The sequence below is a fragment of the Scophthalmus maximus genome, chromosome 12 (assembly GCF_022379125.1).
Source record: "Scophthalmus maximus strain ysfricsl-2021 chromosome 12, ASM2237912v1, whole genome shotgun sequence".
In the NCBI taxonomy this organism is placed as follows: Eukaryota; Metazoa; Chordata; class Actinopteri; order Pleuronectiformes; family Scophthalmidae; genus Scophthalmus; species Scophthalmus maximus.
Window position 1 is genome coordinate 15,390,970 of NC_061526.1, and position 14,030 is coordinate 15,404,999.

Sequence of the window (14,030 nt, forward strand, 5' to 3'; positions counted from 1 at the left end):
AAACATGGTTTTGTGCAGGTTTTGTTTGTGGCTCTCGTGACAAATTCCTAAATCACATCCATGTAATTCACATAAAGTACCAAACATGTCTTCCGCCCTCTGTATGAAATCACACACGTGCATTGGCAACAACCTTTTCACTAAAACAGAGCGATGCCTGCAGGGAACCTGTGCAGGGATCAGATTAGAATCAGAATGGAAGAAAACATCCATTATGGCGGAGGCTTTCATTTAAGTAGCTTCACGTTTGCTATCTTCACAGTGCCACTGAACCATCAAGCCCAGGGTACCAGCACTTGGCTAATTATTGGGTCTAATTCACAAACTGCACGGCCAAACACCTTCTTCTTCTTTTTTTTTGAGGGTTTGTCACGCCTTCATGATCGCCTATGCCATTCTTCCATCACTAACATGGTTCACTTGAACTACACTCTGCTGGTCTCTCTTGCATACCTCTTACTTTTATACAATGTCATGTTTACTTCTCCCCCCCCTTCCCAAAAAAAAGGGGAAAAAATTGTGGTTTGGGGTGTTACTGAAAATCAGAAAATGGGAGCTGTTTCCGTGCAGGTCGGCGGAGGTGGGAAGCATAAACACACAAACAGGATGGAGATTTGGGTGTCGGTGGAGGCTCCTCTCTTGCGAGGCTGAGGGCTCCCTGATAAATGCATTCCTCAAGCTATTAGGGGGAAAAAAAACTTCCTGAGATAGTACAGTAAGTAGGTGGTCTTTGAAGAGCACCTATTGTAACTGAAAACAATAAGAGAAACTTTCCTCTGTGTGGACACATTGGGTTTTAAGATGTAATTTCTGTGCTCCAGCCTGTGTTACTGTTATATAATGTTCATTTCCATTGGTGACTATAAGGTTTTAGAGAGGAGAATAGGCATTGCTCACAGAAGACATTCTGATATGCCAAATCCGGGTTGATTAGCAATATGATTAAAGGTTACATTACAATGAGGTACTTTTGCGAGTGAGTCAAAGAGAAAAAGGTCTAAAGCAGCGGAGAGAGAAACTGTTGCAGTATCCAAAATCGTATTCTTGTGATTTAACCAGATTTTCTCATTTTCACGGCAATTGCGCAACATCTTAATATGTTGGTGCATTAGAAGAAACACTAGGAATAATGAGTCGCTCACTGATTTGTCATAGAAGCTTGTGCATATGACACAGTGGGATCAGAGGATTGAGAGGAACTAAGAGAATAAGCTTTCCACTTAAATGGGTAAACTTATAGGTAATAACAAATATTGTTTTTTTTTCCTCACCACTGATCTACATAGGCAGCATGTTTGAGAAAAGATGTGTAATTCTGAAAGATTTCCAACTTCTGAATGTTGAATTGTGTTTGTTTTATATTAGTTCTTTAATTTTATTTGACACCTAAATATTTCTGAGGAGGTGAGCTGCTTCACTTGTCAAATGTCCCTGTAGAGAATTGAGTTACTCCCCTATCTGGTTTGACAACCTGTTTACTTTATTTACAAGACACGTACCGGTGTTAGTTAATGTCAGCATAGTCAAAAATTAATTCGGCTAAGGCTTTGCTCTTTGAAATAGTGTATTGCCCAATAAACTGCCAAAGCCACTGACCTCGTTGATGATCATCACACATAACCAGCAAATCAGAAAAAACAACAAACTGAATTCAAACGACATTAAACATGTTTACAAATGTCAAGAATGAAGTTTCATGCTTTCATGCTTCTTTTAACATCCGTCTGAGAAAAGCTTTTGTCCCCTACCTCCCTACATGTTAACAAACCATGATCCATGTACCCACTAAAGGCAGACAATACGCACGAGTCACGCTCTCGCAGTAGATTTTATTCATAAGGTTGTTACACGTTTTACCTTTACGTTATGCCGTTTATTTACACGTTAGTGCTGCATAATGAATATACAAAATGTCACAGAGGCAGCTATACAATTTCCCCACTGTCGCTGAGGCCAGTCTTGGATTCTCCATCGCTGTTGCACTCTGTCCTCTCCGGCAGCGGTGCGTAAATGCGTGCGTCTCCAAACGGCATCTCCATCCCGGACACGTCCAAGTCCAGCAGGCTGTGCAGGTGTTTGATATAGTCAATGGCCGCCCGCAGAGTCTCCACTTTGCTGAGCCGCCTGTCCTCGAACTCGTGCGGCAGATGCTCCCGGAGCCGCGCGTAGCCCTCGTTTACGCAGCGTACTCGGTGTCTCTCCCTCTCGTTCCTCTTCCGGATGAACGCGGGCTCGAAGGAGTAATCGCACACGCCGAGGGGTCCGTGAAAGGGGAAATAGGACAACCGTCTGTAGGGCAACATCTGGCCGTGCACCGGGTCGAGGTACGCGGCGTCCAGGTGCAAGGGCAGTCCGAGGCGAAGCGCATCTTTGAAGCGCGCTCCGCTCTCATCCATGCAGATGCCTTGGAGCGCCATCGGGGGGACGCATGGAATGTGCTCCATTAACTCCTTCCTGTGATAAGACATCTTTCTAAAAATTAAAAAAAAGGAAAAAAAGGAGACAATATTATATTTAACAGTTGGGAAGTAGCAGAGTAAATTGGCTATATGCGAATTATTTTACTGCAAACTACCTACAATCATTTCAACTCACCGTGTCTCCTCACGATCATCTCGTGCTTTGCGCAAGAGTTTCCCCTTTAAGATCAGATTTTGGATTGGGACCTTTATAGAAGACGACTGTCTTGGACCGGGACGTCGTCGGTGACAGGTTGTTTGTGGGGGTTTCAGGGTACAGACAGAGAGGGTGGGAACCAGGGCGGGGGGTGCAGCCATGGAGCTTTTCTCATCGAGATATAAAGTTGTTCACGTCTCTTCCTTTCGCTACAACGGAGAAGCAGTTCTGTTAAGGATAAGTCCCAGGCCTAATGAGCTGGACTTGGCTTGATTGATTCTAATAAATCATGTCTCACATTTAAGGATAGTTTGTACATGATTAATGTGAGGACAACAGATATGATCCCAGGTCAGTAGATGAGTTCATATAGGGCTATATTTATGAGCAGGAGGACTTAAGCTGTAAAAAAAAACAACAATGACAACAACATTTCAAAGGATGGTTATTAAGATAAACACGTGGAAATTATAAATTGCTGTGCTCTCTTTCACCCAATATTGCACAGAGGCTGTGTCATATTTCATATTATATTTTGCCATTGATGAATGCTGAGAATTGTGTCATTATTGGTTTACTGTTATAACTTTCATACATTTCCAATTTACTTGAACATTTATGTGTCACATTTTCATCATCTTTATATTTATTCAACGTACTATAATTGTAGTAGGTTAAGGTTATTGTTTATTATTGTTGTGACAAGGCCTGGATGGTAAGTGGAGGGGGAACGTGGTTTATATCATTCCTTATCATCATCATCATCATCATCACCTTCATCACCACCATCAAGTTGCCCTCTAGAATAGAAATAGTATACGAAAATAATAAAATGTCATTAATATTACTCAAAGAACACACAATGTGACGTGTAATATATATTGTGGGGCTTGTGTGCACAGTGGAGGACAGAAGAGAGAGAAACCGACCTGCGATCAGCCAAGTAGTCCTCCACGGTTACACTCTACCGCGCATGCGCAGATGAGGGGTGGGCGGGCAGTATGCTGCCATGGCCCCGTCCATGGACGTGTTGTGCTGGTACGTTGTTGTTGTTGTTGTTGTTGTTGTTGTTGTTTTTTAAGGCTCACTTCCTCTTAAATATTCAGCGGGGTTTTTTTGTGACAAAGCGACACCTTCGACGTGCGCTCGCCAAACTAAAAGTGTGTGTTCTCTTCTCCGACCGTGTGTGTGGAGACGTGAGTTAGCGAGGCTAACGGTTAGCCGTGTGTCAAAAGACTGGTCGCTGACTCGCTGTTGACTACGTGTTGGTGTGAGAAGTGTGAACCGCGGCTTGCGTTGTTTCATGCCGGGTCTTTCTATTTGACAGGGAGATGAAAACGAAAGCACAGTTCGGCAGGATACGGTCACTGGTGGACACCGGTTGTTGAATTCCAGGTGAGCTAACGCGGCTCACATCGAGCACCTGTGTCTCTCAATATGATGAGTACTGTATATTGACTGTTTGCTTACTGTAAAATGTCCGACACGATCTCCTGCACAAGTCACCAGACACCCGAGCTGAAGCTCAGCTTGTAACGTGATGATGAGGTTGACGATGATGATGATGATGATGATGATGTGTTCCCAGGATGAACGACATGAACCTGAGTCCTGTGGGCATGGACCAGCTCAGTGTGCCCTCAGTGAGCGCAGGCCACCTGGGTCTGCCAGCCTCCCCCACGCACAACCCCATCCCCGCTCCAGGTACGGGACGCATCAACACACAAAACGCGAATTGATTTGTCCACAATCCCACTCGCCAAATCCATACACGTGATGTACATGAGAAAGATCGAACCTTTTAACCATTGCGTTCTACGTGTTATCACATTCTTTTTCTACTGATCTCTTCTTTGGTTTCAGGCATGCCAGTGGCCATCCCCAGCCTGGGTCCTTCCCTTGGCTCCCTCCCCTCCGCCCTCTCGCTGATGCTGCCCATGGGTCCGCTGAGTGACCGAGGAGTGATGTGTGGCCTGCCAGAGAGGAACTACTCCTTGCCCCCTCCTCCTTACCCCCACCTGGAGAGCAGCTACTTCCGACACATACTGCCAGGTCTGTGTGTGTGTGTGTGTGTGTGTGTGTGTGTGTGTGTGTGTGTGTGTGTGTGTGTGCGTGTGTGTGTGCGTGTGTGCGTGTGTGCGTGCGTGCGTGCGTGCGTGCGTGCAATATATAAGTGGGTTGAAATTCCCAAAGCAGTGTGTAGTATTTCTGTAGAGTGGATCCTCGTTGAATCCAGCTTTAATGCAGATGCTCAGTTTGAACGTCATCATCCTGTGTTTTTTTTCACTAAAATTAATTCAGTTAATGAAACATTCGTACCTCTTCTGCGTATAGGTATTCTGTCTTATCTGGCAGATCGTCCACCACCTCAATACATTCACCCCAGCAGTCTTAACATGGACGGGACCCTCTCTGTGGCCAGCAACAATCCCTCAGGTCTGGACCCCTACAGCGGCCCCGGGGGCCCACTGGAGCAGGGCCTGGTGCCTATGGATTCCAGACAGGTCAGTGGGCAGGGAGACCTCCACCAGTCCGGTGCTCATCATGAACTGGACTCTACGGGATTGGCCATGGAGTCACGCGTCAGCAGCCCAATGTCCCCTGATAGGATGGGAGAGGACCTGGGCACCATGGATGGAGTGTCTGACACTCAGCAGCAGCTCGGCGGGGGAAGGCAGCCTCAGCCCCACGAGGGCTTGACCGGGGTGGACTCATCTGGCAGGGTGTTGCCCCTGAACGGGCCGCCCGTGCTCGAACTTCCAGTGGTGATGGAGCCAGATCACATGGGCGGCCGAGTCGGGAACGCCGGAGGAGGAGCAGGGGGCCTCGGGGAGCAGCTCCACTCGAACGGAGAGCTGAGCTCAGGAGTCGTCAGTGTGGTTCTCACCGGCTCCATGGCCAATCAGGGCCAGCTGGAGCCGGTGCCTCTCCACGGACACTCTGGGATGGGGCTGGAGTCGGTGAACGTGTCCACCATTACTGCAGAAGTCACCCTGGGGCCCGAAAACAACCTGGTGTTGGTGAACTCCACCTTGCAGCTCGAGGATTCCACCTCCAACAAGGAGAACATGGTCACTGCCTACACCATCTGTGAGTTTGTGTTTTAGCTCGTAAATAGCAAGTTTATGTCAAAAGCAGTCACAGAATTGAAGATGACGAGATCCTGTCGTTCCTCAGGGTGCACACTATGTGAGCGCTCGTATTCCTCCGATTGCCCGGAGCACGGCCCAGTCACCTTCATCCCTGACGCACCCATCCAAAGCCGGGCTCGCCTCTCTCTGCCACGTCCACTGTGCCTGCGCATCTCAGTGGCCGATGAGCCACTCGGTAAGAAAAACAAACGCTTTTCTTAGTCTGTTAAGAGTTGGACAAACCTTGGGTGACCCACGTGCACTTCATGGGGCACGTGGGTCATTATTCTGCTGACTGATATCAAGTCTGTACTGTAAGTGCACGGGGAGAACATGACTTATATGTCTGATTATTTAACTGTTTTTTTGTTTTGTCATTGTTAATCTTGGGATTTTACGATTTAGCAGGATTTTACAATGCATATAATCTTTTGTTTGACACTTTGTGAGAGCTCATCAAAGTAAAGGCACTGTTAGGATTTATTAAAAAGCCTTATGTAAAGAAAAGGTTTTTTTTAAAGGTAGTAAATGCACAAAAAAATCAGTAGACCAACAATGAAATTGCTGACAACATGTGCTCACTGTAGGAGTATTTGCACGGGATGTCATCCCTCCAAGGACCTGCTTTGGACCAATGGTCGGCCAGCATTGCAGCAATGTGGATCTGTCCGATTGGCCAGAAAAGGACACGCCTCAGATTTGGAAGGTCAGTGCAGTGGCTCTCGGGTGACCTGCGATTTTCTTAATAATTGGTGCAAAACCATGTTAAGTGGATGAAGATGAGCCACTTTCTCTGTCGCAGATGTATCACAACAACGTGCTGGAATTCTACATCGTCACAACGGACGAGAATGAAAGCAACTGGATGATGTTTGTCCGCAAGGCGAGGTATGTCGCAGACTACCTGGTGTTTTTTTCACTTTAGCCAATAAGTTAATCAAGAATTATTTGCTTGCCGTTTGTATTCAGGACTCGTGAGGAGCAGAACCTGGTGGCATACCCTGCCAACGGTAAACTCTTTTTCTGTACAACCACAGAGATCCACCCGGACCAAGAGCTGCTTTTCTATTACAGCCGAGACTACTGCAGGATGATGGGTGAGACGGCAGATGAGGGAACATCCATAGTTCTGCCTATGCGATACTTATCCATAAATTGACCATTTCCCCCAACTTTTGTTCCTCTGCAGGTGTTCCTCAGGTGCCCGAGGGCCAGATCTGCCAGTGTGGAAAAGAGTGCTCCTCCTTCTCTGAGCTCAAGTCTCATCTCGGCAGCCATAACAGCAACCACAGCCATACTCAAGATCCACACAGCCACAGCCCATCACATCCGGACCATTCGCAGCAGCAGCAGCTACAACAACAACAACAACAACAACAACAACAACAACAACAGCGGCAACAAGAGCAGCAACCTCAGCAACAGCAACACACTCACCAGGAAGAGAAGCTGACCAATGGGACCTCTAGCTCTTCGTCCTCACCGTGGCCCTGCCATGCTCACGCTGCGGGACAAACAAACAATGACAACAATAACAACAGCATGAGCAGCAGCAGCAGAGGCAGCGCTAATAGAAACTCTAGTAATGTTAATTCAAGAGCAAAAGGACAGGGCCACGTGCGGGAGAAGAAATTCAAGTGCAGCATGTGCTCGCGAGCTTTCATCACGTCCACCAAGCTCAACGTGCACTTCATGGGGCACGTGGGGATGAAGCCTCACAAGTGTGAATACTGCAGCAAGGCCTTCAGCGACCCCAGCAACCTCAGGATGCACCTCAAGATTCACACAGGTACGTACCAGGATGATGGACGTAGAAACTGGGGTGGGAAGTTTTCTTTGGCATAAGGGGTTTGATAATGATAATGTAGAAATCATTATTTCTTTTTTTTTAATGAAAATATGGACCACAATATCAGTATCAAAAATATTTGACTCCCTAATATTGGCATCAGCCCCCCAAAATCCATCCATCGGTTACGCTGTCACAAAAACTCACCTAAGTATAGAGGAGAATTTTCTGTTCCTTAAGACGTTGTTTAACAATGTGCAACAGGACATAAGCATCACAAAAAAAGATAATACTTTAGCTTCACAAAGAACTAGTGTAGCACTTGGAGACCGATGCCACTATCGCATCTGTCCGTCGAATAACTGTTCCTTGTCACAGGTCAGAAGAACTATCGGTGCACAGTTTGCGAGAAGTCGTTCACGCAGAAGTCCCACGTGGCGTCGCACATGCTCATCCACACCGGAGCGGAGAAGCTCAAGTGTGACCTCTGCGACCGGGCTTTCATCAGGAAGCACGACCTGAAGCAGCACATGTTCTCTCACACGCAGTACGTGACTTATTTCATTGTATCGTATAGAGAAGCTTTTTCAGATTAACGAATCGAGCACCTTGTTTTTTGTTTTGTTTTCTCCCCCACAGCGAGCGGCGCATACAGTGTCCAAAGTGCAACAAAGACTTCCTCAAGACCAACCACCTGAAGAAGCACATGAACTCTCACGAGGGTCGCAGAGACTTTGTCTGCGAGAAATGCCACAAAGCTTTCCTCACCAAATACCACCTCACCCGTCACCTCAAGATATGCAAGGGGCCCAAGTCGGAAAGAGCGTCCCGCAAGGGGCGGGATATAGACGAGGAAGAGGAGGAGGAGGAGGAGGAGGAGGATGATGACGAAGAAGACAGCAGGGGAGGAGGAGAAGGAGGAGAGAGATTGGATGACTCTGCCACTAATGAAGACTGTGGTTTAGATGTTGGAGGATATAACTCTGAAAAGTCGCTGTCGCCGCCTCATTGACGACACTGTGCCTCTTTAAAATGTCTTGTTTGTTTATTTATTCACTACAAGGCCGATGTTTACCTCTAGTTTTTGCCAAATGTCTACAATATTTATTGTAACATCATAATCAATTGCCACATTTGACATAATTAAACTATGAAAAATCTGATATTTGTGTTTCTCATAAGAATAACGGTGCTTCGACAACAATCTTCATATCACAAAGACCTGACTATTTTTCCGTAGCTATTCTTTTCTTCTTTTTTCATTTAACTAAAGCCTGTGCAATACTATCGGTTGATGGAATTCCTATAAGCTAGCGTTAATAATTGTCCTTCAATCTGACTGTGTGTACGCCTGATCTTTTCATTGTTTTCCTTAACGTTGGTCGTGATTTCTGATGCCGTGTTCTCACGTTAGAGACCTGATCCTAATGTAATGGCTAAATGCTCTGGGCTTTTACTCTTTATTTATTAAAAACAGGTTTTATTTTTGTCTTTAATGTCAACTGCCTGTGTGAATGGAAATGAGCCTCTTGCAAACAGGCGTCTGGGCTTTATCGTGATAGTCCTCCTTGTGTGAATGTTGACTAAACCAATTATAGCTTCCATCATATCTTTTGCATAATGTTTTAATAAATTAACATTTATAGCTGCTTTATGTTGTTGGTGGTTGAGTTTAAAGTTTTAGTCTTTGACTCCTGTTAGGTTTGTATCATAGTTCATCTTGTTATATTCAACACATGATATTATAAACCAGCAAGAGATAGCGCCCCCACATGGTCATGTAAATAACTCTCATAACCTCCTGTGAGTGATAATACAGTATGTAGCATTTTCCTATTGCATGTGGTTGTACTGTACCTAGCCTAAAATACTTTTCAGATACCTTGGTCCCTCTAAATGTAAAAATCTAGATGAAGTTATCAGAGGATGAAATGAATAATTGGGTAGTAGTTTAAGACTTTAAGAAAATCAGGAAGTTATTGATATGTATTTGATATGCTGATATATGTTTTATGTAATATCTTATTCTCAAAAACAACTAGCCGTCATAAATGTAGTGGGGTAGATGTAAAAAAATAACTGCATCAAATAGAATTTAAGAAATTATTGCACATGTGTACCGAGGTACAGTATATACAGTCCCGGTTTTCAACCAACTTAACTATGTTCAAACGATGCGCCATGCTTGCACCACTGATTTGTCTGTACATCTTTCAATCATTGTCGTTGCCAAGGCTGATGCTGTTTTAATCAATAGAAAAACTATCAACAATGCACTGCAGGTCAAAGGTCAACACTGATTGGTTTGTACATGTGTCAAACAATCTCAGCGCGAGGCTGTTGGTTAGGTTCGCTGTCATGCCGAAAAGAAAGGTCATGTTTTCCAAAGTGGGAAAGTGTTAATGTTCATTGCCGATATATAGAAAAAAGATATAGAATAAAGATAAATGTTACTCCTTGATCTATTTTTAAGAAAATAGCCTAAATGAATTGAGTTTCTGCCACGTGATTGGCTGATATTTTCTTCAAAGGAACTCTCGGCCAATCACGTGGCAGAAACTTCCTTCAAAGCAATGGACATTAACGTATTAAGACAAAAGTTTCAAGAAAATGAAAATAATCCTTCTCAGGAGAATAAACAGTCAAAATATCATTAATTAAAAAAACATTTTTTAACTAAGCTATATTTAGCAAGAGCTGTGTCACCCAACTTTTGTTTTACATGACCATATAACTTCTACACGTGATAGTACTGTAGTCTGTAGTTTGGTCTAGCTGTGCGAGACTTGTACTGTAGTAATACTACAGAAAATCAAATTGTGGTTGCAAGGAAGTGAAACTAGTGGAGGCATTCATTTTTGAAAAATTAAAGATTCTTCATTCAGGTACTCTAAACTTCATGTGATACCTACTGTATTTACACCACCAGCCAGCATTGGTCAGCGTCTCCTGCGTCCTGGCAGACAGGACCCTGTGGCTAACTTTTTAAAATGTTATTCCTCCACGTTTCTGTACAATCTCTTACAAGTAATGGTTCACATTTTCACTGGCTGCAGTGGTTGTGAAATAGAAATGCAAATCAATATAAAGGGAGTTTATAACCTGTTGTCTGATTTTAAGTGAGGGCCTTGCACACACTGATGCCGGGTGCAGGCTGCAGCTGAGAGCACTCGGGATGAGTGGGGCTGGAGAGCACACGGACATCCTGTCAGTGGCAGACGTGGTCAGAGGCAGATGGAAAGTGGTGAGGGTCATTTCAGCAACTCCACATCTGCGTCTGTGCTTTTGGGTTGACGATGATGAATATTCTCTCTGTACCGTCAGGCGAGGAAGATCGGCGGAGGCGGGTTTGGGGAGATCTACGAGGTCTCAGACCAGTTGAGCCGGGCCACTGTCGCTCTGAAGGTGGCGCCTGCTCAGCAGCCCAAACAGGTGCTGAGGATGGAGGTGGCCGTGCTGAAGAAGCTTCAGGGTGAGTGACCCATCCGTAGGGCCCTGTCAGTGATGGAGGAGTTCAAAATTCACCAAGAACTACTGTGACACACACTTGGTAATGACCAGATCATGATCAGTCTGTCGGCCTAGTTTGGAGATGATGTCCTGGAGTCCAAAGGGTGTCTGAAGATGTTGAAAAGTTTTTAAAAACTACTGTATGTAGTAACCACCCTCCAAAAAAAGGCATCAGAAAGGACTTGAATACTTTTTTTTTCCTGTATGCCACATAGGTCATGTTAATTACAAGGTCTTGAAGTGTCTGTCAATCTAACTATTGACATATAAATAAATCAACATATGTATATATTTCTTTGACAGGCAAAGACCACGTGTGTCACTTCGTGGGCTGTGGCAGGAACGATCTCTTCAACTATGTGGTGATGGAACTCCAGGTAGGATATAACCAATAAATGCTGGTCAAGTATTTATTTCTGCTTCCGAAACTACACGCTTCCGAAACCACACGCTCACAAACACTGACTTCCTTTCCGAAGGGGAGGAATCTGGCAGATTTGCGCAGAACCCTGAGCCCCTGTGCCTTTTCCATCTCTACGACCCTGAGACTTGGCAAGCAGATTTTAGAGGCCATCGAGAGCATCCACTCTGTGGGCTTCCTGCACCGCGACATCAAACCGGTAAGTCGACCCGGAAAACCCACGATGGTTTACACATTTGTTGTCATCGTGTCTGTCAGTTAACTGTTTCATTTGAGCTTGTTTGTGTTCATCTCTGTCCAGTCTAACTTTGCAATGGGAAGACTGGCCAGTACCTCCAGATGCTGCTACATGCTGGACTTCGGTTTGGCCCGCCAGTTTACTAACTCCAGCCAGGAAGTCCGTCCAGTAAGTATCCTGTGTCAGCTTCCTGAAATTACTGTTTTTTCTTGTTAAATCTGCAATCCAATTAATTACCTATCCTCTGGAAGTGCTCAGGCTGAGACCTGTTAAAGATTTTTGTCTTTTTGTTCACGCTTATGTTTAAGCCTGATGGTCAAAGCCGTCACCGAGGGCGTGTAAATTTGGTGTAAAGGACAACTAATGTGTTATTTGTTTTCCAGTCACTCTTTTTCAATCCTACCACGTGTTTCAGCCTCGTCCTGTGGCAGGATTTCGGGGAACCGTGCGATATGCTTCGATCAACGCTCACAAGAATAAGGTGATACTGGTTCCTAAGGCACACTCTCACTGCAGTCCAGTGTTTCCATTGACTTCTAGTTTACTCTCCTCCTCGCCATTGTGTTGTGTGCGAATCTGCAGGAGATGGGTCGTCACGATGACCTGTGGTCCCTCTTCTACATGCTGGTCGAATTCATGGTTGGTGAACTTCCCTGGAGGAAAATTGAAGACAGAGTATGTGCCTGCCTCTCTGATACTTTAGGCACTGCAGATTTTTCATTTTTTTATTTAAAGCATGTGCATGTGTATCAACTGAAATTCCCATTTCCCCCCGATCTCAGGAACAGGTAGGAAATCTCAAAGAGACGTACGTCCATCGACTCATGCTGAAGCACCTTCCCCCAGAGTTCAGCGCTTTCCTGGATCATATCTTGACCTTGGACTACTACACTAAGCCTGACTATGAGGTAAGCAGTCTTTTGTTTATTATCCAGTGTACATGTATTGTTTATTCCTCTGCAGCTGTCAAACACTGATGCCTGCTTTTTTTTTCCTCTTTGTCTGCGACAGCTCCTGATGTCAGTGTTTGACAGTGCCATGATGAGCCACAACGTGCTGGAGAACGACCGTTACGACTGGGAGAAGTGTGATTCGGAGGACGTGCCGGCTGTTGCGGACGCAGCAACCACCCCTCGGGTGCTCTCTCGTCTCACGCCAGCAAACTTGTACGGCGTCAGATTGCTCGCTTTAATAATGAGAGCGCACACGCGTTACAAACGAGCACAGGAACAGGAACTGAGAGAGTGAAAACAGAGCGTGAGGGGGCAAAAAATGTGTGTTGTGGTGAATAAACCTGTTCCCACCGCCGTATACAAGTTGTGATAGATCACATGCCTCAGGGTCACAGTGGAGTCTCTTCTGTGAAAAAAAAGAATCAAAACAAGCAAACATAAGCGGTGAGTACAGGCTGGAAGAAGCACGGGCTTCTCAGGAGGAAAACTTTTGCCTCTATCCTCTCAACACATTGCCATCACCTGAAACAGCCACCAAGGGGGTAGATAGGCTGACTGTGACTGAATGAACCATCACTGAAACTGAGTTTGAATTACTCTGCACCCTTGAACAAAAATATATTAATTACAGATTGTAGTTTCATGCATTTCTGCTCTGGTTTACATATTTCTATTTTTATAGGTTGTGTATCTTATCATAAATAAAAGAAAAAAAGAAACAGCTGGATAGCCCAAAGTATGTTTTAATGTTTATTTTATTTGTTTGTTTGTTTTTTAATTTATGGGCCACACACAGATACCTCATGTATTAAAGTCCTATAGGCCACAAGATATTTCTAGGTCTACCTTGTTTTGGTGGGGGGGCTGACAAAGAATGTGTCACATCAGTGCAGGTCACCGAACTGATAATAAATAAATGAATATGTTCTATTACACCAATGCAATACGTGTGTTTTGTTTTCACTGGTGTTATGTAATTACATTTTTCAAATAAAGTTTTGGTTGATATTGGGAGACAAGGTTTTTTCGTCTGCTGCGGAGCTGTCCATGGTGTTGAAAGTTGCGCCGATGAAAGCTCAAATTGTACTATAAGCTCACGTATGTGGGTTTGCAGTAAAATAAATGTTACCAGTTTGGTAGGTTTGAAAATATGGTCACTATAAATGTATTTAATATGTATGTAGTCACTTTACTCGCCCGACCAGCCGTATAACTTTCGTCATCTGTTTACAAATAAGATAATAATTAAAAATATATAGTCAATCATTTACTAGATTAAATCATAACATTATAAAAAATGTATTTACACTTTATTATTGAAAAAGAGAATTAGCGCAACACTTAGCACCTCCTAGATTTAACTATGCCAGTA

At 44.5% G+C, this 14,030-nt stretch overlaps 3 protein-coding genes across 3 annotated transcripts; 2 read left to right on the forward strand and 1 right to left on the reverse strand.

The window, feature by feature from the left end:
* Positions 1–1,567: 1,567 nt before the first annotated feature.
* Positions 1,568–2,975, reverse strand: LOC118289738 (achaete-scute homolog 4-like). The gene is made up of 2 exons (XM_047336404.1): positions 2,596–2,975; positions 1,568–2,472 (listed from the first exon to the last, which is right to left on the reverse strand). Exons 1-2 carry the CDS (start codon positions 2,775–2,777, stop codon positions 1,926–1,928), a joined length of 729 nt encoding a protein of 242 aa, XP_047192360.1. The 5' UTR covers positions 2,778–2,975; the 3' UTR covers positions 1,568–1,925.
* A 584-nt stretch (positions 2,976–3,559) lies between these two features.
* On the forward strand, positions 3,560–9,027 carry prdm4 (PR domain containing 4). Its single transcript, XM_035616682.2, has 12 exons — positions 3,560–3,654; positions 3,944–4,011; positions 4,205–4,320; positions 4,480–4,668; positions 4,951–5,706; positions 5,794–5,943; positions 6,335–6,453; positions 6,550–6,635; positions 6,717–6,844; positions 6,937–7,536; positions 7,915–8,083; positions 8,176–9,027. The coding sequence occupies exons 1-12, from the start codon at positions 3,598–3,600 to the stop codon at positions 8,546–8,548; spliced, it is 2,811 nt and encodes a 936-aa protein (XP_035472575.2). The 5' UTR covers positions 3,560–3,597; the 3' UTR covers positions 8,549–9,027.
* A 1,115-nt stretch (positions 9,028–10,142) lies between these two features.
* On the forward strand, positions 10,143–13,591 carry LOC118289732 (tau-tubulin kinase 2-like). The gene is made up of 10 exons (XM_035616697.2): positions 10,143–10,421; positions 10,657–10,780; positions 10,861–11,008; positions 11,350–11,423; positions 11,526–11,666; positions 11,769–11,873; positions 12,121–12,186; positions 12,288–12,380; positions 12,488–12,613; positions 12,717–13,591. Exons 2-10 carry the CDS (start codon positions 10,712–10,714, stop codon positions 12,951–12,953), a joined length of 1,059 nt encoding a protein of 352 aa, XP_035472590.1. The 5' UTR covers positions 10,143–10,421; positions 10,657–10,711; the 3' UTR covers positions 12,954–13,591.
* Positions 13,592–14,030: the final 439 nt, after the last annotated feature.